This window comes from Sus scrofa, chromosome 18 (assembly GCF_054392235.1).
Source record: "Sus scrofa isolate SSC_HxYL_T2T_F1_AM1 chromosome 18, Sscrofa_HxYL_maternal_Yorkshire_Landrace_v2.0, whole genome shotgun sequence".
Classification (NCBI taxonomy): domain Eukaryota; kingdom Metazoa; phylum Chordata; class Mammalia; order Artiodactyla; family Suidae; genus Sus; species Sus scrofa.
The window spans coordinates 56,326,318-56,351,832 of NC_139400.1; the positions used below are offsets into that span (position 1 = coordinate 56,326,318).

Sequence of the window (25,515 nt, forward strand, 5' to 3'; positions counted from 1 at the left end):
CAGGTGAACAGTTCACATTTAGAAAAGGAACCAGGGTGGGTTCATGTAAGACCAGACATGCTGATTGACGGGGCTTTCCCCTTGTGTTTAGGTTACTCGATCATAAAAATACCACAGACACTGCAGACCTTTGTTCTACTGTTGACACCTGAGGATTGGGGGAGGGTTACTCCCAGCTCAGGGACTTGTCTCCCCAGGGCTGGGGAGGAAGAACAGGTGAGTGAGGTCTTCAACCTTGGGAACCACCAACAGGATAAAGCATGTTTGGGGACGAGTTCCTGTTGTAGCTCAGCAGAAACAAACCTGACTAATTTCCATGAGGATTGGGGTTCGATCCCTGGCCTCACTCAGTGGGTAAAAGGATCCTACGTTGCTGTGGCTATGGTGTAGGCCAGCAGCTGCTGCTCTGATTAGCCCTCTAGCCTGGGAACATCCATATGCTGCTGGTGTAGCCCTAAAGAGCAAAAAAAAAAAAAAAAAGAAAAAAATAATGTTTGGGTTTGGTGAGACTATGGGAGCAGTTGAGGAGAACACAGCCTGGTGAAGTCAAGCCAGCAGCAAAAGCCACTGTCTCGAGGGCCATCTTCACTTAGGGATAAGTGCCCAGAGTGGAGCCCATGTAAGCAGGAGTAGGCGCTCGGCTTTGAACAAGCCCTGAGTATCAAGGCAGCCAGCCAGTGATGCCAGCCAGACAAGAGTATTTATGCAGAGCAAGCGCTTTTAAGGAGGATGTTTAGACTCCTGAAAAGTCTGAAGTATTTGACATGTCTTGTGATATCCTTGTGAATAAGGTGGAAAATTAAGGTCTGAGACAAAAGCTTCTCTTCCGTGAAGACAGGATTTGTCTCGGTGTGTGACACGGAATTTTCATACTAAGCATTTGAAAATGACCAGTACCTCCTTCCCCACATCTGCCTGCGAGCCCCTTCTAGAAATCCCGCTGGCTCTGAACTGTCCGCCTGCAAACTTCTGAAAGGCTATAGGACCAGGCACCTTGGACATGCAGGTCTCTCCCAGTCTTCCGTCTCCTTTCTTCACTGATGTGCTACCTCCAACTCTGTGGCCACTGGGGTTAGTATTTGGGTCTGTCCCTCCCTCCCTTCTCTCTTGTTCTAAGGATGTTGGGGGCAGTGGGAACCGTCAGGCTGAGGCTTGGACTCCCCCAAAGAGACACACTGGAAGGCAGCCTAGGAGAGAAAGCTGGGGAGAGAACCACCATCAGGACATCTTGCCAATTGCCCAGCAGCAGCTTGTATAACTTTCTAGCTTAGGCAAAAACAAAAACAAAAACACCCCAGAAACGCTAGTTTATGTAAACATTGTCTTATCTCACCAAGTCTTTGCAGTGGTCTCCAAGAATACACACGCTGCACAGGAAATAGTGGGCAGTGGAGAGAAGTGGAGCACGGGGACCACAAGGGTAAGCCAAGCACACGGAAAGGTCCTCTTGCACCATGAGCTTTACCAGCGGCGCCGCCATGAATCTGATTTGTCCATTCCAGTGTCCCAAACAAATTGGGCATATGTTCTCGTACAAACGGTGTCTAAAAGCCAAGAACAAGCCAGTCAGGCCTGGCTCTGTGATACTGAGACCGGAACATTTTCTCAGAATGGTCTTTTAAAGAAAGCTTTGTCTTGTGTGAATTGGTATATGGCGCTTTGGAGGAGCCCTTTGGACTATCTGCTAAAAGCACAAATAGTGCTACCTTCACGGTGTGGCAGGTTCACTTATTTTAGAAAATCAAGCCGCAGCCTCACTAGAAGCAGATCCTGCAGCACTGCTTTTAACAACAAAGAATCAGGAGCAACCTAAAGGAAGAATAAATTAGATAAGGCAGAGTCATAGCATGGAAATACGTGCTAGGAATGAAGTGTGTGTGTGTGTGAGATAATTTTGGCTGAAAATAGGTCAACCTCAGATAGAAATGTATGGTTTGATACTATGTTATTCAAGGTTTTTTAAAAGCCAGAAAAATAGTATGTATATATGTTTATACAAGGATGAGACCTACTAATTTGGGTAGTAGGGATATGTATATTTGTATATATCCCTTTTATTTTTCTGATTAAAAGAGGAAAGCAGCCATGGTGATATTGTGATGCAATGATCTACATTCTTACTGATTTACTCACTGAGATCTGACTGCCCTGTCACCTTTTCTATGCTTTCTGTGGATTTGCTCATCAAATCACCCTAACAACCTCTTAGGGGCGATCCTTTAATTATTTCCATCTGTCAAGTGAAACGCTGAGGATTAGAGAGATTGAAAACTTGCCTAAAGTCACTCAGTAAGGCTGGCTTTGAACCTGGGCATTTCAATGCAGAGCCTGTATATAGTCCTCATCATTACACGACTCTACAGAATTTCCCAGTACCCTTGGGTGGGTTGATTGGTTGGTTATCTATATGTATAATCTCTTTCATTGTAGGTCAAGAATGACACAACTCCGGAGGACAGCAGGAAAAAAAGCAGTTCTTCAGAGATCAGAACAGTGCAGTTCCATCAACTTGTCCATCTGATAATCTGACTTGAGCGAGGTGCACATAGTTTTTGATTGTTCGCTGGTGGCTCTCAACCCTGTTTCTGCACCAGAATCACCTGTGGAGGTTATGGGACTACCGAAGCCTGACCGAACCCCACAGTCCAACACAATAGGTCTGGGACCGGGCCTGGTCATCAGCATTTCAGATAATTCCCCACATAATTCCCCTGTGCAGTCAGAGTTGAGATCCACTGCTCTGTAAAGTCTACACAGTACAAAGGTTTAACGTTCTGTTTCCAAGCGCCTGGAGAGCAGATGCTTTGTGTTGAGGATCAAGGGTAGATCCCTAGGTGGTGACTCCTGTGACCAGATCACAGTGAATGTCTCATGAGATTCAGGCTCCCGATCGGAACGAGGGGATGCACGGACCTCTGCCTGCCCCACCACGCCCGTGTGGACCGTAGCAGGATAGGATCTGTCCAGCCAACTCTGTCTTGTAGTTTTCTGGAGAGCTGATAGAGAGGGCTTGCTGTGATAATCAACTGTGGGAGCGGGGACTGGAAGCCCAGGTATCTGGTATTTGCCATCTTTGGCTTAAAAGAGAAGCTAAGAAACAGGACAGAATCTTCCTCAGAAAAAAACCCAGAGTCTCCTCCAGTCTCCTGATGTAAGGACACCAGGTGATTCAAGGCTCTATGCCACAGGTGAAGTATTCACCTATGGTAGAGTTCTTAAAATCACCCGCAGAACTTGCTACATTGGATTGCTATGCATCAAAATCACCTGCAGGACTTGCTTAAATGGATTGCAGGTCTGTGGTGGGTCTGAGAATTTACGTTTCTAACAACTCCCTGGTAATGTTGATGCTGCAGGTCTGAGGACCACTATTTGAAAACCATAGGCCTAGGATAGTGAAAGAAGGTTTTGGCTCCAGACCCTCTCTGCTGCATCACACATATACAGATGTTCAAGGTGAGATAAGGAGAGTTGCAGACACTGGCTACATCAGTGGTGGGGGTAGTGGGGTGGAATCTTAAACTTGAACATGTGAAAGCAGCCCTGGGGAATGTGACATGTGCAGATTATCAGGCTCATCTCTAGATATTCTGATTCCATTCTCTGTAAAGTGGAGCTTCCAAAAGCTGCCTTTTAAACGAGGATCCAGGAGAATCTGACAAAGATGGAACTGGACATGGTAAAGCAATTACAATGACGGGGTTGGGGATGACTGGGTAGTTACGGGGATTTGTACACATGACCGGATAGTTAGGGGATTTGCAGTCACTTGGCAAATTTGGTCCCAGAAATGCCAATTCATGAACAATTTAGCATCAAGCCATGGAGAAGACCTCAGTACCCCTGACCTTCTTCTTAGTACATCTCCCTGTGTGGCTTACTTGGGTGCGGACAGAAGTCGCAGGTCTGTGCAACCTCTGAATATGCCGCAGCGAAGGAAATGTCAGCCAAACACATCAAATAACAGTCATGCCCCAGAAATATCTCAAAAGACGAGGCTCGTGTGTCAATACTACTATGAGGTAATTTAATAATAAAGAACCATCAAGTCCTGAATTTCAGCTGAAGGAAGCAAAGGAGTCCTGCTCAGAAAAGAGGGAGCCCAGCTTGCCCACCATTCCGACCACACCAGAGTCCTAGGAAACGGTCAGAGCCCTGAGTGCTCTAAAGAGGTGCGGGTGTCCCCAAAGTTGGGGTGCAGTCGACAGCATTAAGAGTTTCAGGGTGTCGAAGGCAGAGGAGGTCATTGCCTCCTGCTCTCCTGCGCCCGGCAGACTTGTCTTTAGATCTGGCACCGTTTTCAGGGAAGCACAGATGAACTGAAGTATCATCTGAGTTGGGTCTGTGATGCTGGGGACCACCTAAGAAATGGCTGATAAAAATGTGACTGTTTTGTCTGGAGGAGAAAATACTTGGTGGGTGGGAGATGGGAGCGGTGATGGTTCCAATGCGAAAGAAATGGTTCATCTCGTTTTCTGTAGTGACAGAGGGCAGCCTGAGGACCCGTGACGTGTGTCCTAGGGAGACAAAAGTCTAAGACAAAAAACCGTCTTTTTGTTTGTAATGGCTGCACCTGCAGCTTATTGAAGTTCTCAGGCTAAGGGTTGAATCAGAGCTACAGCTGCAGCCTGTGCCCTAGCCACACCAGATATGTATGAGCCACATCTGTGATCTTCGCTGCACTTTGTGGCAACACCAGACCCTTAGACCACTGAATGAGGCCAGGGATGGAACCTGCATCCTCACAGAGACTGTGTTGGGTCCTTAACCCACTGAGCCACAACAGGTAACTCCTAAAAAACCATCTTTAACAGACTATGCAATGGGGTGCCTTGTTTCTGTCAAGGGAGGGGTCAAGGCAGAGTGATGCAGCAATGTTACAGAAGGCTCTCTCCCTTTGGATGGGAAGTTGGGCTAGAATCCCCCTTTGGTCCCATGATTCAATGCAGTGAAGTACTATTATGCTTCTCATTCTGTTTACTTAGTGATGGCAAATAAATGGGTGAAGCAAAACTTCCAGCCCGGGTCACTGTCAAGCTCTTTGTCTCGAGGAGGACACCACACTTGAGCTCCGTGTCCCAGTGCAATTCTGTTGCCGGATTGGGCTGCACCATAATTTGCTCTTCTTTGAAGAAGTGGATTGCAAAGAGGGTAGAAAACCTTTAGCCTGGATTGTGAGGGGGTGGAATTGGATGTTCCATTTCAGTGTGAGCGTAAGCACGTGCATCCTTAGGTCTCATTACCCCTGTCTTCCCAGAGGGGAGAGAAGACAGGAAAAAAATGGTCTGCAGAGGGGTTGTTTGCCCTTAGGGGAGTGGGGATTGGGAACTACTCTGCCTCTGAGCCTCGTACTCCTCCCCCAGGAGCAGGCAGTGGTCTGGATAGTGAAGGAAGATTAGACAGCATTTCACATGAACAGCAGGCATCAGCTTGTCGCAGGGCACTGTGGTTAGAACTCGCTTCCAGAAACCTCTGACCGTCTTAGAGCTTATAGCCAAATAACCAAAGCCTTGCTTTTGATCATGAAACGTTGTGAAACGTTTTGGAAATCAGGGTGTTTGAAAGGGTATCATTTCCAAAAAAATGCACACCCAGGATTTGAATGATTTTCTTTTACCAAAGAAGACCAGAAATGGATATTCCATTACTGATTTTTTGGTATTAACTCAGTACGTAATTTATCTATATATTGGTAGACTGAAATCGAAACACAATATGAAAGCTGTGAGTTTGCTTTATTTGGGGACTCACTGAGGACTGTAGCCTAGGAGACAGCCTGTCTGATAGCTTGGAACTGCTCTGAAGGGGCAGGAGGAGAGGTCGGTTATATATGTGATTTTGGAGAATGGGTAGTACATGCAGTTAAGCACACTGTTTTTGGTTTTGTTTTGTTTTTGCTTTTTAGGCTGCACCCACCACATAGGAGGTTCCCAGGCTAGGGGTTGAATCCGAGCTGTAGCTGCTGGCCCATCCCACAGCCACAGCAACGTCTGCAACCTACACCGTGGCTCATGGCAATGCTGGATCCTTAACCCACTAACAAGGCCAGGGATTGAACCTGCATCTTCACGGATGCTAGTCAGATTCGTTTCTGCCGAGCCACGATGGGAACTCCCCAAGCACACATCTTGTAGAAGGTTGCTGCTAGTCCAGGAATATATGTCTTAGTTAATGGTTTTAATGCCTTTCTAAGTATGGGAAGATGCAAGAAATTTAGTTCATAAAATTTCTCCTGGAAATAATCTAATTATCCGAAGGCCTGTTCTACCAGTTTTCCCAGAGCACAAAATGCCCCATTCCTGATTCTGCCCCGAAATCCTTCGAGGGTGTGTTGAAGGTCAGTGACTTCTGTGGCCAGTGACTCAATCCTTGAATTGGGTGGCAAAGGACTTCTTTAGTTGGTGTATTTTCCTGGGAAATTTTTCATTAACTGGAACCATATGCCGTCTGGTCTTCATGTAAGTTGTTTCCAAGGCTGAAAGCAAAACTTGTTTTTCAAACAAAACATGACCAAGTATGTGGGTGCAGACCCTTAGGCCTAATGGATTAATAAGTAGCTGTGTTGCATGCTACTATTTCAAACCCATCAGTTAATACTAAGTTGCTTTTTTGGACAACCAGTGGTGATGAATAATGTGGCTTTGATCTTTCTGCATTGACGTCTTATTCCAAGGTAAGCATGCTGCTGTGACGATTAAAAAATCTGTTCACACTTGTGTTAACGGATTTGGGGAAATATCAATATGTTGAAAGACAAAGATGTTTCAAAATTCTATAGAGTCCCTATTTGCAAGAGGAATATGGCACATATGCCACTTTCAGGAAGCCAGGAGAGGAGGAAATGGAACTCATAACAGTTGAATGTCTGTTACATTCAAGGCAGGTCTTTTATCTTCATTTCCCCATTTTAGCCTCACAATTCCCCATTTCCTACATAAAAAAGCACCAAAGAGCAGAGAGCTTAATGCATTGGTCAAGGTGCGGAATTTGTAATAAGGAAGCACCCATTCACACCTAAGTCTGGCTCCTTCCAAAGCACATACATCTTGATGCGTATGTCTGCTTTGTGTCTTTTCCCAAACTGTATATTCTTTTCTTAGTGAACATTTCAAAAATAAACCTTAAAATAGCCTTTGTTGACAAAATGCTTGGCAGTGCTTTGGTCTTTTATTCTTCCCCATTCTTGGTAGAAATCCGAGTTCTCTCTTTTCCTAATGGAGCCTCAAGAATGGCATCTGTTTGCATTGGATTTTTAGCTGTTTAAACGTACACCATTTTCGGAGCTTCCGCTGTGGTGCATTGGGATCAGCAGCATCTTGGGAGCCAGTGGGACAGGGCTTTGATCCCTGGCCTGGACGGTGGGTTCGGGATCTGGCAGTGTGGCAGCTGCGCTTAGGTTGAGACTGTGGCTCTGATGTGCTCCCTGGCTCAGGAGCTCCATATTCTATGGGGTGGCCAAAAGTGACCAAAAAAGAAAGAAAGAAGGAAAAAATAGTGCATCATTTTCACCAGCAGCTTCTCCACATGGCAGTGGTGAGAGAAGACTCAGGCACACAGGACATTTTCAAATTGACCTGCATGCCTTGGGCTGTTTCTGCCTGTTGGATTTGATGACCAGGTGGTCTGTTGAAATGAAAGCAGATCTCAGGGTGAATTCTGTTGCACAACAAACACTTGTCTTTGGCGGAAGGCGCAAGAGCGGTCATACTTCCTGTTCCCCTGAGCTCGGGGAGGTGGCAGCTCTCTGTCCCGGGGGCACGTTGACAAGTCCTTGCAGGAGCAGGAGAACCAGCTCCCCACCAGGCAGATCAATGGCCGGGGGTGGGGGAACCTCCTGGGGAGGCTGCAAATGCTCTATTTCTTGATGCAGGTGCTGATTCTGTTGGGATTTGCAAATGTAAAATTTCATTGAGCCGTCTGTACACTTAGGACTTTTTCACTTTACTGCATGTGAGTTATTTATGCCTTAGTGAAAGATAAGGGGGGGAAATAAGTAATTGTCCTTAGGTTGAGAAGGGAGACTATTGTATTTTGTTCGAACCAGTAATCTTCTTGAGTTAGAGGTTGTCCGTGGAAGGTCACTGGGAGGGGTGAAAGGACGGGGGGTCTTGCATGGGTACCTGCCTCATCATCTCATTAACCACCCCCCCCTCCCGGGGGTTTGATGACCTGGCTCCTGGCCAGCATCTGTCTCCTGAAGGGCTTTCTCTTTGCCATTGTCCTTCGTCAGCTAGTTGGAGTAGAGGACACCAGACGTGCACGGGACTCTCCTTTGTCAGAGTCCCCTGCCTGAGGACTCTATCACGGTCTTTCCTCTGGTGAACCCCCTGCCCCAGGCCAGCCCAGAGGGTCCCCTAGGTTGGACACAAGAGCTGCCCCATTCCAGGAAACCACCTTAGTCCTCTGGTACCTTCGTCTTGGACTACTGCTGCCTGCATTCTTTGCTCTGCCCTGTTGTAAGTGTATCCTCTCCCCGCAATTTGACTCTTTTGCCCTTTCAGCTGCCTCTCGTCGTTTTAACTGAATTTGTGATGAGGCTGAGCAGGAAGGTTCTGGGGGATGAAACAGGTGCATTTCCTTAGGAAAAATCTCAGACTGGCCTGGGGATGGATGAGGGAGGGGCTGGGGATTCCCACCCTTTCTCTCCCCTGGAGAAGGAAAAGAGGCAGGGGTGGGGGCGATATGGGGTGGCACCTTCAGAGGCTTTAACTCCAAGTACCGTTTATTTATTTATTTACTTTTTCTTCTTTAAGACACACTTGCTGCATATGGACAGCTCCTTTTCCGGGCCAGGGGTCAAATCGGAGCTGCAGCTGCAGGCCTGCACCACAGCCACAGCAACAGCAAAACACTAGATCCAAGCTGCATCTGCGACCTATGCTGCACCTTACAGCAGGGCCAGAGCCTTAACCCACTGAGCGAGGCCAGGGATCAAACCTGCATCCTCAAGGACACTATGTCAGGTTCCAACTGACTGAGCCACAACAGGAGCTCCTGTATTTATGTATTTTTAATTGTTTTATTAGAAGATAGTTGATTTACAATGTTGTATTAGTTTTTGGTGTGCAGCAACATGAATCAGTTATACATATGGGTATAACCATTGCTTTTCAGATTCTTTTCCCATATAGGCCACTACAAAGTATTGAGTAGATTTACCTGAGCTATACAGTGGGTCCTTGTTATTCATGTATTCCATATACAGTAGTGTGTATAAATGGGTATGGGATATAGCCCACTCACAGCCCTGGCCTTAGTAGCCACAGACTATGAAGTGAAATTGGCAGAGTGATAAAGATGACTTTTATCAGATGCCTTGAGGACAGGGATATGGTGCTTCTGATGTGGCACAGTTTCAGAATTCCTGTGACTCATTTTATTGTCCACGTGCTCTTTCTCTTCTGCGGTCACCCACCACCTCTCCTCCCATCACGCCCTCATTGTCAGAATCTCAGGCTTTAAAAAAAAAAAAAAGACTGGTACTTGCACACACAAACAGAAACCCTTTGTTGGTATTTCTCATCTGCTGTGAAACTGGTTGTCATGGCAACAGCTACCCCCACAGGCACTTTATCATTTGGGGCTCCCATCAGGATTTTCTTCTTTTCTCTTTCTTAAACAGCAACAGCCAACACTCTATTAAACAAACTATTAATCTAGCTTAACAGCCTCTCTTGGCAGTTTTTAACGAGGCTGCATTTGCGTCTAACTTCACGTGTAGTTAGTTGTGTCCCATAAGTAAAGCTAACTTTACGCAGAAGCTGGTGTGTGTTTGCTTTTAGTCTTATTTATGGTTGGACTCCGTACGTAATGAATAGAGTTTCTATGAAAGCAGTGTGGGAATTGAGTTCTGTGTCTATTAATACCTTAATTTGATTTCCTGAGATTTTAATATTTCTCTTCATCATTTTGGTTTTAGTTTATGGCTTAAGCATACTCATTTTTAAAGAACGAAGTGTTAGTGAAAGGCATAGGAGACTTGAGTACTTAATAATGAATCCCAACCTTGGTGTGATATTTAACTAGCTGGTTCTTGGACAACTCTGCAAGATCCTTCTTTTAAAATCAGACTACATGGGGAGTTCCCATTGTGGCTCAGTGGTTAACGAATCCGACGAAGAACCATGAGGTTGCGGGTTCCATCCCTGGCCTCGCTCAGTGGGTTAAGGATCCCGCATTGCTGTGGCTCTGGTGTAGGCCTGCAGCTACAGCTCCGATTGGATCCCTAGCCCAGGAACCTCCATATGCCACGGGAGTGGCCCTAAAAGGACAAAAAGACAAATAAATAAATAAAATTAGACTATATGAACACTAAGAACCAAAGGATTAGGTATGTAAAGTATTTTATTGTTCTTAACATGCTTGGGGAAGTTGTAGAATTTATTTGAACTTGGTCTGTCAAATAAAAGTCTGAAGCCCAAACCCAAACATGTTCATTGCTCATTACCTTTTGGGGTAAAGGCACTAGTTCACCCCTAAGAGCTGCAGGTGTAAATGTAACTGGATGAAGCCAGTACTGCACCCAGGTTTGGCTGCTCACCACTCAAGAGGCCAATACTTGAGAGACCAGCATTAATGAAAAAGGAAAAGTTGGGAGTTTCTGTTGTGGCTCATCGGTGACAAACCTGACTAATAACTATGAGGACGCGGGTTTGATCCCTGGCCTCGTTCAGTGGGTTAAGGATCTGGCATTGCCGTGAGCTGTGGTGTAGGCCGGCAGCTGCAACTCCAATTCGACCCCTAGCCTGGGAACGTCCACATGCTGCAGGTGCGGCCCTAGAAAGCAAAAAGAAAAAAAAAAGTTGCTTTATTCAGGATGCCAGCAACCTGGGAAAGTGGTGGGCTCACGTCCTAAGACCATCAGCAAGGTGCTGGTTGGGAGACAAAGGTTTTGAAGGCGGCGGGGGGCGGGGGGGAGGGATCCGCCTGGCGTGTGCCATCAGCTCATGCACAGTCCTCGGATTGGTTGGCATCAAAGTCAAGTTTCAAGCCTCACCAGTCTTCTCATTTCAACCAGTCTGGGGTCTCTGTGCTTGCGGTCCACAGTTTTCACCCGGTGGGTGGGAGTCTGCTTCTGGTAAAAACAACTTAGGAATGCGTGTCAGACCTTCATCCGCAGCTTTCAGGGAACTGGGAGCTTGGTGACCCTGCTGCGTGGCTACTTTATAGCCTAAATTGTTACCAGTTTCCTGGCCCAACAGCTCTTCTTTGTTTCTACAGCTTCGCATTTCCTAATCATTAACTCTTGGACCCGCCCTTTGAGACTCTGGGGAGGCCTGGGAGACTAAAGCTTTTCTGCAAACAAGAGGCAGGGGGAGGAGGGGGAGGAGGGGGAGGTGGGAGTGGGGGTGGGGTGGGTGTGTCCTGGGAAGGCCCCATAGGGTCCCCCCTTCTGCTTTGATACCCCTCAGTCCCCAGGAGGAACAGTGACAGAACAAGAAAGGGAATGAAGTTTGGGATACAGAAGTTAATCAAACGCGGCCGAGAAACTCCGTGTTGGGCGACTGGGTTTCGTAAAGGAGTCTCTGCCTCTGTCCTGGTCGATTCCTTTCCCTACCAGGGATGCTTGGCGGTCCTGGAGGTGGGTACTGTGTGTGCTGTGCAAAGGATGGGGCGTTGCCTCTTCAAAACTGGCTTGTGATGCCCCCCGCCCCGAGTCTTCCCTGTGCAGCTCCTCCGTTCTTGGAGTAGTTGCTGTCATCCCCAGACGTGGCCATCGATGCTCCTTTCCAGCACCGAGGTTAGAGGCCTGGGACCCAGCCTGGATTCAGTCTCTTGCCAGCTGTGCGATTGGGCAAATGACCCAACTTCTCAGAGTCTCAGCTTTCTCATGGGTAAAAGAGAGATGACACCATCCCATCAGACTTTGATAAAGGAGACAATACGCGTGGGAAACCCATACTATAGTGCTTAGCGGTGAATAGTATGGAGTCAACACATAATCATTGTTTTAATTGCTCATATGCTAAGAGGTGATGTGGAAAATTCTGCTTTCCCCCTTAGTTTCTGTTCCACCACATTATGGTTTATTTTTAAAATTTATTTATATTTTTGTCTTTAGTCTTTTTCAGGGCTGTACCTGTGGCATATGGAGATTCCCAGGCGAGGGGTCAAATCCGAACTATAGCTGCTGGCCTACACCACAGCCCCAGCAACGTCAGATCTGAGCCACATCTTCGACCTACACCATAGCTCACGGCAATGCTGGATCCTTAACCCACCGAGCCAGGCCAGGGATCAAACCCACGTCTTCATGGATGTGAGTCAGATTCGTTAACTGCTGAGCCACAACGGGCACTCCTAGGCCATTGTCTTTAAGGTTCCTTTATGTTTATAGCAGGCATCAGTGCTGCATTCCTTTTAATTCCTGAATGATAATCCGTTGTATGAATATGCTGTTTAGTCTGCTTGGGCTGCTATAACAAAAGACCACAGACTGGGTGGTTTATAAGTAGCAGAAATGTATTCTTCACAGTGCTGGAGGCTGGAAGTCCAAGGCCAGGAAGCCAGCAGGTCAAAGGGCTGTCTTCGGGAAGCGGGCTTACCATGGTGGCCTCACATGGTGCAAGGGGCTGGGGAGCTCTGGGGGTCTCTTTTGTAAGAACGTTAATCCATTCCATTCATGAGGCTCTGCCCTCAGGACCCAACCCCTCCCAAAGGCCCCACCTCCTAATCGCATCTCCCTGGGCATCAGGTTTACAACCTTTGATTTGGAAGGGGCGAGGTGAGCAGCACAGGCCTCCGTAGCGTGTGCCCAGGGTAGTTCACCCAGTCCTCAGGTGATGGACATTTGGGTTGTTTCTGCCTTTTGTTGTTGTGAATAAATAACCTTGCTGTGAACATTCTCGTACAAGTTTTTGCCAGCATGCTTGTTTGTGGTTCTTTGGGGTATCTCCCTGGGAGTGGAATTGCTGAATCACATGGTAATTCTATGCTTAACTTTTTTAAAACTGCCCAACTGTTTCCAGTCAACTATGGCTGCATCATTTTATAGCAATGCCTGAATGTTCTGATTTCTTCCAACACTTGTTATTTTCCAGTTTTTCTGATTATATCTTTTTTTTTTTTTTTTTTTTTTTTGGTCTTTTTAGGGCTGCACTCATGGCATTTGGAGGTTCTCAGGCTAGGGGTTGATTCAGAGCTGCAGCTGCTGCGCTACACCACAGCCACAGCAACGAGGATCCAAGCCTCGCCTGCAGTCTACACCACAGCTCATGGCAACGCCGGATCCTTAACCCATTCAATGAGGACAGGGATCGAACCTGCATCCTCATGGATGCTAGTCAGATTTGTTAACCACTGAGCCACGATGGAAACCAGTTTTTCTGATTATGTGGTGGGTATTACATGGTATCACATTGTGGTTTGGGATGGTTTTGTTGGTACTGATTTTGTATGTGCCTGGACTCAAATTTCCTTACCCTTGTTCTTAAACCGGGCATGTTGCGAAGTTTCACCCAAAGCCACCTCTAGAATTTCCAGTGAGAACTAAGTGTGACTAATGATCAGTGGCTAATTATAGGTAATGTCTGACGCCTTCGACCTTCTCTCTAATTCTTTTCTTTTGATTTTAGGGATTTCCTCTGGGTCATCCAAAATGCTTTTAAAACGTATTGGATAAAAACTGGGCCACCTGCCTGTGTGGGACATCCATACTCTCTGCTCGGCTGTCTTTTGATGGCATTTTGATCACATCAAGGCCAAGTCACCCGCTGCCCATGATGACTGATGAGAAGAACCTTGGAGTGTCCCAAAAATTGGTCTCACCTTCCAGGAGCACAAGTAGCTGCTCTTCCAAGCAGGGAAGTCGACAGGTAAAGTTTAATGCAAATTTTAAGATGCAGATTTTTTTAAAAAAAATTTTTTATTATAGTTGATTTACCGTGTTTTGTCAATTTCTGCAGTACAGCAGCGTGACCCGGTTACGCATATACGTCCATTCTTTTCCTCACATTATCCTCCATCGTGTTCCATCACAGATGATTGGATGTAGCTGTAGTTCCCTGTGCTACAAGGCAGCATCTCATTGCTTACCTACTCCAGAGGCAGTAGTTTGCATCGTTAAGAAGATTGCAGATTAGAACTGTATGCATTTGCTTTGGAACTCTTTCTTCTCAGTTTAAGAGCATTTGCTTCCAGTCATGTCTTAATTACCTGAGAAGAGTAAATTTTAGGTAATTGAATAATGCAGCTTGAGAGCCCCCTGGATGGGAAGAATTGTATTTGGCTCTTTGCAGTGTTTTGTTCCATCCTTGCAACTGTCCTCCAGCACAGATATTAATACCTCTGTTTTCTCCGTGAGGAAGCTGAGTCAGAGCAACTGAGTTATTTGCCCAAGGACACACAGCTAGTTTATTCAGTAGAAGAGCAAGAAAGCCAAGCTCAGTTGGTTTGACTCCAGAGGCCGCACTTTCCTTTATATCGTGCTAACCAAAACAAAAAAGCAAACAGTTCCCTTTCCAGTAATTCTAATATCCTCCCGCCCTCCTCTTCCTTCCCTTTACCAAGCCTTTTAGGACAGCTTCCAACCACAGATTGCCCAGTTATAACTCTGAGTCTCAGCCGCTTTACTTCTCTAATGGATGCCGGAAGCAATTCAACAGAGACATGGTCAAAAGGAATTAAGTAGGAAGAAGAAAGAAGTGAAACAAAGGACTGAATAATTAACTCCTAAAAATCTGTCAGCTAATTATATGTTGTTCCTTGGATTCCTTGCTACAAAATCTTGGTTGGCAGAATTTGCTAGTTTTAGATCCATGGCCGTAAATGCACATTAATCATTATAATTCTTCTACTACCTTCAGTTATGTAGAGAGAGTGGGCTGTCAAAAAGCTGTGGGTTTACAAACCAAAGTGGTCTTTGAGCCTTTTCAGTGTCTGCTGGCTGTGTTGGCATTGCCTTCCCCCGTGGGACATACTGGCTTAAATTGGTCCCAACTCCTTGGTTCCAGATTTGGCAGCATCCGTCAAGCAACCGCCCACCTCCGGCAAGTCCAGACACTTATGACACATCATCATGGGTCTTCCCATGCTAATATTGCCTGGAACAGGAAGCCCGCCACCTTTCAGTGCTGCTTCAGGGCATGAGACTCTGTAATTCTGACAAGTTAGCCTAGGGTCATTTGGGGAGCGCCCCAGATCTCCCCTGAGAAGTTAGGAAGAAGAATATTTCATCACTATCATTATTTCCTTCTGGGATTAAAAAAAAAAGTCTCAAATTACTCCTTGGCTAATGCGTCATGTCTTTCTGGGAGTTCTTGTTCCATGAGGCACAAGGGTATCGACTCTCACCCCACGTGTCAGCTTTTTGCCGTGGCAGTTTTTCTCTCCCTAGGCCACCAATCTGGTTGGGATTAGAGCCGACGCTGCGCTCTTCCCCCAGCCCTTTGCACTTAGTGGCATCTACTGGTACCCCCCACAATCCCAGATAAAGGGAGAGCCGGTGATGTATTCAAACAGCCTGTGCTTGTAACATGTGGGAATTGGAGCAATGCAATGAAATTCCAGTGCAATGAATAACAGAAACTTTTTTTTTTTTTTGGATGGACTTATTTTGAAATTGATTGATTTGGTTTTCACGGAGGTTTTATTTTGTTTTGTTTGGAGGTTTTATTTGGCACACCCTCAGCATGTGGAAGTTCCTGGGCTGGGGATCGAACCCGTACCACAGCTGTCATGAGAGCCGCAGCAATGACACCACCAGATCCTTAACCCACCGAGGCATGAAGGAACTCTTTTTTTTTTTTTTTTTGAGGTTACATCATAAAGGGTAAGAGGCATGTACTTGATTCCTCGCCTTCTTTTCTGACTTAGAATGGGTGGGTCATTCAGCCAGAAAAGCCATCAAATGGCCACCTTTTATATTTAGGATCTCCCACGTTCATGTTCATGAAATATTACTTTATAAGCAGAAACACTTAATTTCTCCTCTTTGGCAGAGAAGATGGAGTATTTCACAAGTGTTTTCCAACTTTAGCCTGAAACTAGTTATACAGCCATGTTTAATTTTCAGGGACCATTTTCTTATTCTATTTTTATTCTTCTTTTTTAGGGCCACACCTGCAGCATATGGAAGTTCCCAGGCTAGGGGTCCAATCAGAGCTGCAGCTGCCGCCCTACACCACAGCCACAGCAACTCAGGAACCGAGCCACATCTGCGACCTATACCACAGTTCACGGCAACACCAGATCCTTAACCCACTGAGTAAGGCCAGGGATTGAACCCACATCCTCATGGATACTAGTTGAGTTCCTAATGCGCTGAGCCACAACGGGAACTCTTATTCTGTTTTCCCAGCCTTCTATCAAAGAAAGGTGTCCTGTCTCGGGATTGGCTTAGCTTTTCCCTCTGTGTTGTCCACCGTGGCTGTCCATGTCCATTTGCCATCATGCACCATCCCAAGATTGTCTTTCAGTCTCTGAAGGTGCAGCAGAAGTGCAGGGACCTTGGAAGTCCTTTCTCCGTGGCCCTCAGGGAACACAGCCATATCCAGGGGCTCTGGGGTGCTAAATATAGTGATCACACTGTGTTTCCATTCACTCGTGTTTTTGTTTTGTTTTATTTTTTGTTTTTGTTTTTTACTTTTTTGGGCCGTACCCATGGCATATGAAAGTTCCCAAGCTAGGGGTCAAATCGGAGCTGCAGCTGCCAGCCTACACCACAGCCACAGCAACATGGGATCCAAGCCACATCTGCAACCAATACCACAGCTCACAGCGATGCCAGATCCTTAACCCACTGAGCGAGGCCAGGGATCAGACCCACATCTTTGTGGGTACAAGTTAGATTTGTTTCTGCCGTGCCACAAAGGGAACTCCTGTCTATTTGTGTTTAAAGCTCCAGATGAAAGTCATTTTTAGGTTGTTCTGTTCATTCCATCTCAAAGATTTAAGTCTGATGTTAAGCTTATGGGCCATCTTCCTTCATGCTAGTTTTTCTCACGTGCTTTGGAGTTAGAGTGTAGGACATCATCTTGCGTTTGCTGCCCTGTGTCCTTTCTCTGTGCTCACCCTGCCCTGTCTAGGGATTTGTTGTTACCTAGACCATGAATGTCTTAAGATCCACCCCCAGGCAGCAGGCAGCAGGCAGCATGGCTGGTCCAGGTTGTGAGGCTGTGTCTGCCCCCTGCAGTCTTCCTGGATAAGCCGATTTTTAAAGCTCCCTTTCACTGTGGGGTGCTCCCCAACCCCCGTACATTCTCTGATTTCCAGCAGGGAGCCTTCCTCAGATCCCAGTCTTTTCCTTGGGGACATTTTTAGCTTCAATTAGGCCACAGAAGTAGGATTCCTAGATGCCTTTGTCTGCAGTATCCTTTGTATTTCTATTTTTTGTCTGATCCATGAGATATTTAATCCTGTTTTTTTATCATGCAGACATTCAAAACCCCTCTGTGTTTATATCTTTGTGTATTTTTGCTGTTTGGCGCCAGTGTGATAAGGAAGGGGCACTAAATGCGTAAACTTACAGTACAGCCTTGGCTGAAAGACTTCATCTTCTTAAATTATTTTCATTTAAATTCTCTTCCGCTATCGTCAGGTGACATTGGGCGTCCCTGTCCTCCAGCCACACTGGCTTTCTTTCAGTTCTTCACACGGCATTTGCCCTGGTCCTTGTTTCTTGAACTGAACTTGAACTTGGCCTTCCTGTCCCAGAGCCCACTCACGTAGAACCTCAAGGAGCCATTCCTTTATGTGTAGACAACTCCCCTTTGTATAGATCCGTGTTAGAGGAGCTTGGTTCCTTGAAGGACAAAAGGATTGAGACCTGGTGTTCATGGTAATCTATGTTTTCACTTTTAGAAATTGAACCTAAATTAAGTTTACAACTTCATAGCTGTGAAAACCCAAGGAGAAGGATTCTGTCATCTTGTAACGTAAATACCAGGGCTTGTGAAGTTTTAAATATAGTATGCCTCATTTTATCAGTGTTGGAAACAGTCTGTAAATATAATTTATCAAGATAATTTGGGGAGGAAGGTATGCCTAGGGATTAGAACTTGAACGAGTCAACCTTGGTTTCAACCAACAGTTGGTTCTATGACCTCAAACTCTCTCAGCCTCAGGTTACTCATCAGTAAAATTGGAATAATAATAGTTATTTTCTCCTAGAATCATTATGAGGATTAAAACGAAAGCAGTTAATCTAGGATCAGACTCATAGTAGGTGGTGAGTTAATATTAACATTTATTTTTATGATTATAGTTCACATTCATTTGAACTTCATTCTTATTTGCGGAAAATCTAATTTTTCATAGTGAAGAGTTCAGCTCTCTCCCTCCAGAAACTTTTGCAGGCATCATACCCGTACCTCTTCAGTGTTGTGCAAAAGTATGCAACGTATATATAGAAATGCATACTTTTAAAATAAAATGGGAGTTCCTGTCGTGGCTCAGTGGTTAATGAATCCGACTAGGAACCATGAGGTTGTGGGTTCGATCCCTGGCCTTGCTTAGTGGTTTAAGGATCCGGCGTTGCCATGAGCTGTGGTGTAGGTTGCAGATGCCGCTTGGATCCTGCGTTGCTGTGGCTGTGGTGTAGGCTTGTGGCTACAGCTCTGCTTGGACCCCTAGCCTGGGAACCTCCATATGCCACGGGAGCAGCCCTAGAAAAGGCAAAAAGACAAAAAATAAATAAATAAAATGGACCTTACTTTATACACACATTAACAAAGTATTTTTATGGAAGAATGTAACAGAATGTTCCAAGATAGGCTACGTTTGGCATCTTCAATTTGGTGTCTTCAACATCTGGCCTAACCTGTACCTTTTTTTTTTTTTTTAAGAACAATATACACCTTTATTCCGTGAGCTGAGACAGGAGGGAGGATCCGTTTGCCTTTCCGGGCCTTGATTTTCCTCAGATAGAACTCTAGCTCCTCACCCTCTAGCACGGAGCCACCTGCTCGGCCATACTGACCGGGTCTTGAAGCGATGCATGCGAGAAGCTGGCCCTGCTGGACGGCTCCTCTGGGAGGCTGCTGGTTTGGGCATTCTTTTTCCTTTCATCGTATTTCTTCTGAATTTTCTTTGATCGCTTGTGGTTTCAAATCTCTTCCTCCTCAAGAGTCGTCTTGGCCCCCTTCTTGCGGCCCAGGGGCAGTGCATGGGAGACTCGTACCACTGTCGGTACGGGGTGCCGTCCGTGAGCGCGATGCGGTTCTTCCCCAGGTCTTGGTTCAGACCAGTTGGTTGCTGAATGCTTTGAATGCGTTATACACAACGTCAGGAATCCCATCTTGCGTGTGCAACACTCCAAGCCCCGGGAGAACTTTCCCACGTCCCGCTTCAAGGCCTGGTACTTCTTGTTGCCTCTCTGCACACAGACTATATGCGGCGGGGGCCAGTCTTGGGGTTGGCCTGGGGGCATCCCAGCTCATACTTACACTGCTTGTGGTAGGGATTTTTCTTGCCCCTGGTCTTGTGGCGCTTGTGCCACTTGTCCCGAAAGATGTCCATTGCTCAGTTCTGGCTGGAAAGAGCTAACCTGTACGCTAAGTGGAAAACAGGCATTGAATTCCTCTCCCATTCTATTTTGCTGGCCTTGTCCTTGCAGGGGTTAAATGTTTTCACCTTGCCCCATCCCAGAACCCATCTATTGGTAGCTGCTTGGAGCGTTGCGTTGAGTAGGGTTTTGCCGTTGAGTCTGGGTTCGGTGGGAAAGAGTGCGGTGTTTCAGCTGTGGCTTGTGGGCATAGGCCATGTGAGCAGCAGCATCCATGCCCTGTTTGTCACCCCTTATTGATAGTAAAGGGTTGAAATTAAGAGATGGCTGCTATGGTCTTTACAGTCTGCCAGTGGAGAAACTTCTGGCAAATGAAGTTTACCTCAGTTCTCTATCCATGACATAGAAACCAAACTCACCTCCCACTTCCTTTGCAGGGATGTCGTGAGAGAAAATTGAGTATTTTCACTGGCTAAAAGCCATTGAACTTCACTGGAGAGAGATTCTCTCTAAATTTAAGAAACAGTTACCAATGAGCTCCCTTTATTCTGGCCAATTCCAGAGCCAGAACTGAGATGGCCCCGTTTCAAGAACCCTGACCCTCTGCAGAAGAAGTGGGTCTCTGTACTGTCCTGGGGAGGAGTCTGGTGTCCTTGCAGGAGACCCCCAACTAAAGGAACCCAGCTTATACAAAGAATAGGTTGTCGGTCCCTTCGGACTGTCATAATCAAACCCATTCCTCGTAGTGTTCAAAGTTGATCTTTGCTTCACGGTTCTTCTCCATCCCGAGCTCTAGACTGATCCGTATAAAACTACTCTACTCATTGAACCTTGTGCTTTTCTTGAAAAGAATCTTCATTTAATGCTTTAGCCCTTGAACAATGATAAAAATAATACATGATCACTGTGGGTCATTTCCAACATACATGCAACCCATGTGAAGTGCAGTGCTTTGGCTTTAAGTGGGGCTGCTTGATAGGTCACATAAAGTGAAGCCTGAGAATGATCTTTGGTGGTGGAGGTCATTGATGACATAGCCGAGTGGTTTCCTTGGAGTGGCAGGTGTGAAAGGCTGGTTCAAGTCCCTTCATGAGAAAATAGGAACAGTGGAGGAGGGCACCCCTTTTCTGCCAGTCCCTCGGGCAGGAGTTGAGAGAGGCCTTCATAGATGCTCTGTTCCCAACTGCTCTAATCTAATGCCATGCTTAACACAGCCCCGTTCTCTCCCCTCGAGGATAACTCTTGATTAATTCATTGGTTGAAAGAGCGTGTAGGTCTGTGAGTCCTGGGTCTTATTTTCATATCTTTTGAACTCTCACAGGACTGGCACGGGGTTTTGGCAGATGAGAATTATTGAACTGAAATTACTCACCACCACCAGTAAATGTTCCTCTTTGGAGAGCAGGTTGGAAGGTACAGCTGGGGGTACGTGGGGAATGGGAGCAAAAAGCCACAAATTCCCCAGCCCCCTCACTCCAGGGACGGACGTATTATGAGGATTTCAAAAAATGAGCAAAGACCCCTCCATTGAGTTATTTCTAGCAAATGATGCACTCTTTAAACGCTTCCTATACCTCGGCTCTCCAAACTGACTGCTCGACTGGAAAGTATGAAACGGAAGTAAAAGACCGTCCCTGTTGAAACTGACCTAGATTCACACTGGCTCTGCTTTTGGCCAGCTGGCTGACCTTGCCATGTTCGAGAAAACCTCTGAGTCTTGGCTTTTCAGCTACAAAATGTAGATAATTTTGCTTCCTTTTGAGAACTAAACGAAATCATACATATGAAGTACCTGGGCTAGCCCTTGGAGACATTTTGGGTCAGCGTGGATGAAATGAATGAATGAATGAGCTTGTGGTTGCTAGGTAGAAAGAAAGCCTGCTGTTCCCAAAGCTCTGTGTGTATATTAAGTAGCTTAAGGGATGTCTAAGGGGGAGAGAGAATTGCTATTTCAAAACTTGTGAAATATGAGTAATTTCCTCTTGTCTTTTTCCCTCTGCCCCTTACATTTCCTTCCTAGAACTTTCAAAGTAACACATTTTAGAAGCCAGCTAGATTTAGAGAAGCATGAAAAGCTTTTGTCTCTTTTGAAGGCATTCTATAGGCCCTAGCTTTTGTTTCTTCAACCAGTATCCGTTGAGAAACTATTATTAAAAGACTGGGAGCAGGGAGACGTGACGCTACTAAGGACAGGACAGCTGAACAGGCCGCTATAAATAAGAAATCGACTCTGATTGGGAAGATCGTGGATTGTAAACAGAGCATGGCTTCCGTTTTGTTTTTTTTTTTTTTTCTTTTTAAAGTGTGTTGTAGCATTTGGTGTGTAAGTCAGAAATCAGGAAATGAATCTTCTAAAAGAATCGACACACTTCACTCATTATTGGAGGGGATTTGAAATGGGGAAATCGGTTGCTAGGTCAGTCCCCATACAGTTATGCAATTTATTCTTGTCACCCCCTTGTCCCTGGGATAATCTGAGGTGGCCTTTGAGCTCTCCCAGGGTCACCTGATGAGACTTTATTTATGCAGACTCTTAGATTATGCTGTTCTCTAGGGCGGCCAGGCTGGCTGGGCTTGGTGCCAGAACCCGTGAGACACACAAGTTAAGTGGGAGAGAGTTTGCCAAGCAGAGTGAGTGAAAGCTATAATGTTCAGGTGTTTATAATTTCAGCTCTCTGGGTATTGAGAATGCCTAGTTCCACTTAACTTCTTTTAATTCATCCTGTCCTTAGATGCTGAAGTTTGCCAGCTGCCTTTTGTAAGTAGGGGCTGAATCAACATCGCAAGAAAGGCCCATCCAGGAGGTGTGGCTTGGCATGATTGTTGCATTGTTCTATGACAGTCACAAGAAAGAAAAGGCAGTGAGCATGAAGTTGCTTGAGAGCCAGACCCCTGAGTTTAAATCTTGAGCTGTTAATAAGCTGTTTGACCTTGGGCAAGGTCCTTAACCCTTCTGTGCCTTGGTTTCTTATAAGCTTGTACCAGTTGCTTAGAAGAGAGCTGAGAAAGAAAAAACATTAAAAGAGAGAGAGAGAGAACCTGCCTGTAGTAAGTGCTGTGCGCAAGTGTTTGACACATAAACCCCTCACCTTCTAGAAGGAAGAGTCCCAGGAGCCCTCAAGCAGTACCATGCGGTGGCAGCTCCTCTCCTTCATCCCTTCAGCTCCAGGGCTGCTGGCACAAGGCAGAGCCAGACGGCCTGGCATCCGCCAAGGCTGCTCTGAGAGGAAGAGGCAGCAGAGGGCTCTAGGAGTTAACAAGCGTCTGATAGCATCTTTACAGCTCATAATATCCTTTCCTATTCTTCCCTGGAGTCTCAAAACAATCCAGTAGGTCTGTGTTTTTCCTACCCTGTAGAAAGAAAATATGGCTCCAATTAACTGCTGGTTCCGTGTCTAAATGGTAGAGGATCAGGCATCCTTCTTTTTGAAGGACAGCAAGTTTCTTTAGATGCTAGAAAGCTTCTTTAGAAGTTAATTCGAGTTCCCTGTGCCCTGTGTACAGATGACCGGGGTTTTGTGGCTGATGTTGTGTCACTGTTTTCTTTCTTCGCCACACCCGTGGCCGGGATTGAATCCTAGCCGCTGCAGAGACACTGCCAGATCCTTTCCCCACTGCTCCACAGCGGGAACTCCAAATGATGATTGTTTAAACAAGCCTCCAGAAGCCAGCACCTCCATGAATGCAGGGCTAAGAGTAACACAGATGAGGGAAACAGCTGTAAGGAGCCCTCAGGTCTGACTGTCTGGACCTGTTTTTTTTTTTTTTTTTTTTGTCTTTTGTCTTTTTTGTTGTTGTTGTTGTTGTTGCTATTTCTTGGGCCGCTCCCGCGGCATATGGAGGTTCCCAGGCTAGGGGTTGAATCGGAGCTGTAGCCACCGGCCTACACCAGAGCCACAGCAACGCGGGATCCGAGCCGCGTCTGCCACCTACACCACAGCTCACGGCAACGCTGGATCGTTAACCCACTGAGCAAGGGCAGGGACCGAACCCGCAACCTCATGGTTCCTAGTTGGATTCGTTAACCACTGCGCCACGACGGGAACTCCTGGACCTGTTTTTTTCTGGTTCTCTGGGCCCAACAGAGAAAAATAATTAACTATATATTCTGTCGTAGTTTTTCAGATGTCCCCTTTCTGAGCCTTTACTTCTTCTTGCTGCCTATTTTTGGGTCATACGTATGCTTGTGACATTATTCCCTGAAAGGAGGAAGGGCAAAGATAAAAGACTCAATTCTCAATATACAGCTACACTGAGTAAATCTTGTAAAGGAAAAACAAATCAATGTTTGATATGGGAAGACATTTAGACCAGCGAAAATGTTATGTATATTTGTCAGAGTTTCTTTGTCACTTTACGTGTCCACAAATGACAGACAGTCCGCTGCCTTCCACAGTCTGGAGAACACCAAACTCTTCAAACACTTCTAGAAATTACTGAACTGTCCAAACTGTTCTGAAATTCCAGAATGGCAGGTACAGCAAATACATTTTAGTGGGCTGTAGAGACACTGCTTTGATAGAAACTACACGAGGTGCCTTAAGAGAATCAGTGCATTTATTCACGGTTGGCTTTGACCCCAGTGCAGAATCCAGGAAGGTGGGACTCTGTCTCAGATGCTTTTGTTGAAAGCACAGCTCATGAGCTGTGCAGTGACTGGAATTTTCTGTAGGTGCTGTTGATGCAGTTGTGAACTGAACTGACTCAACAGTTTTGTTTTCCCCAGGGAGGGGAAAGTCTGAGGCTACTTCAGTGATAAGATGCTATTAAAATAATAAAGGCCCAGAAATGACCCTGTAAGTAAAACAGAGGCAAAACAGCAGACTTCCCTAGAGTAATCTGGTATCTCTCTAAGGTCCTCTCCACCCTGGCCCTACCTTGGAGTCCAGCTGTGTCTCCCTCTGCTCCTCTACCCAAGCCCTCGCCACCTCTCTATTCTCACCCCAGATGAGTCACTTTCTTGGCACTCCGTGCCCTAGTGGTGGTCCCTCTTGCCCCATGTAGTAACTGGCTGAATGGGACCCTCCCCCACCCCAAGTTATATTCACCTCCTAGGCCTTGGAGCCTGTGAATGTTACCTTATTTGGTAAAAGATGGAATTAATTTAAGACTCTTCAGGTGAGGAGAGCATCCTGGATTATCCAGATCAGCCCCAAACTCAGTGACCAGGGTCCTCATGAGAAACACACAGGAGGAGTTCCTTTGTGGCGTAGCAGGTTAAGGATGCTGAGTTGTCACTGCATCGGCTCTGGTCGATGCTATGGTGCTGGTTTGCTGCTGTGATCCCTGGCCCAGGAACTTCCACATGCTGCTGGTGCAGCAAAAAAAAAAAAAAAAAAAAAAAAAAAAGAAGAAGAAACACACAGAAGACAGAAGAGGGAAGAAGGTGACGTGACGATGCAGACAGAGGTTAGAGTGAAGGGGCTACAAGCCAAGGACTGGGAGTGCCGCCAGAAACTGGAAGAGGCCAGGGATGCTGTTACAGACTGAACGTTAGTGTCTGCGTGTCTCCTCCCCACCACCGCCCCCGACCGCCCCTCCCACTCACATGTGGAAGCTCCAACCCTGCACGTGCTGGCATTGAGAGGCAGGGCCTTTGGGGGTAATTAGGTTTCGATGGGGTCTTGAGGGTGGTGTCTTCACGATGAGCAGAGACACCAGAACCTGGTCTCAAGCCTGTGAGCAGACAGAGAGAAGACCCCTGTCTACAGGCCTGGGGGTGGGTTTGTACCAGGAACCAAATCGCCCAGCACCTTGATCTTGGCCTCTCCAACCCCGTGTGTGGTTTTTCAGGACAGCAGCCCAAGGTAAGACAAACGCATTCTCCCCTGGAGCCTCTGCAGGGAGCATAGGCCTGCTAACCTAACGCCTTGCTTTTGGACTCGCAGCCTCCAGAGCAGCAGAGGACAAATGCCTGTTGCTTTAATAAGACACCATGTGTGGGGTGAGTTGTCGGGGTAGCCTCAGAAACCCTGCTTCTCACTCTATGTCTGTTGTTCTTCAGGTCCCAGCTCACGTCATTTCCCTAAGGTGGAAATGACGGGACGGGACGGGAGGCTGTGCCCACCTGGGGA

General features: G+C 46.4%; 1 protein-coding gene and 1 pseudogene across 13 annotated transcripts in view; one reads left to right on the top strand and one right to left on the bottom strand.

Moving 5' to 3' along the window:
- Positions 1 to 25,515, top strand: part of OSBPL3 (oxysterol binding protein like 3) — a 193,708-nt gene that overhangs the window by 78,297 nt on the left and 89,896 nt on the right. For 9 of the 13 annotated variants that reach the window (XR_014834144.1, XR_014834145.1, XM_085005698.1 and 6 more), the window contains one exon: positions 13,575 to 13,814. Coding sequence is in view for 11 of the 13 variants with exons in the window: in XM_085005698.1 (XP_084861824.1) it covers positions 13,719 to 13,814 (96 nt within the window). In the remaining 2 variants the exon portion in view is untranslated. Of the gene's footprint in view, positions 1 to 2,430; positions 2,540 to 11,409; positions 11,582 to 13,574; positions 13,815 to 25,515 lie in introns of those variants that run through there. The other 4 variants (XM_085005699.1, XM_085005703.1, XM_085005700.1 and 1 more) reach the window with 3 other exon arrangements.
- Positions 18,753 to 19,464, bottom strand: LOC146395069 (small ribosomal subunit protein eS8 pseudogene; annotated as a pseudogene).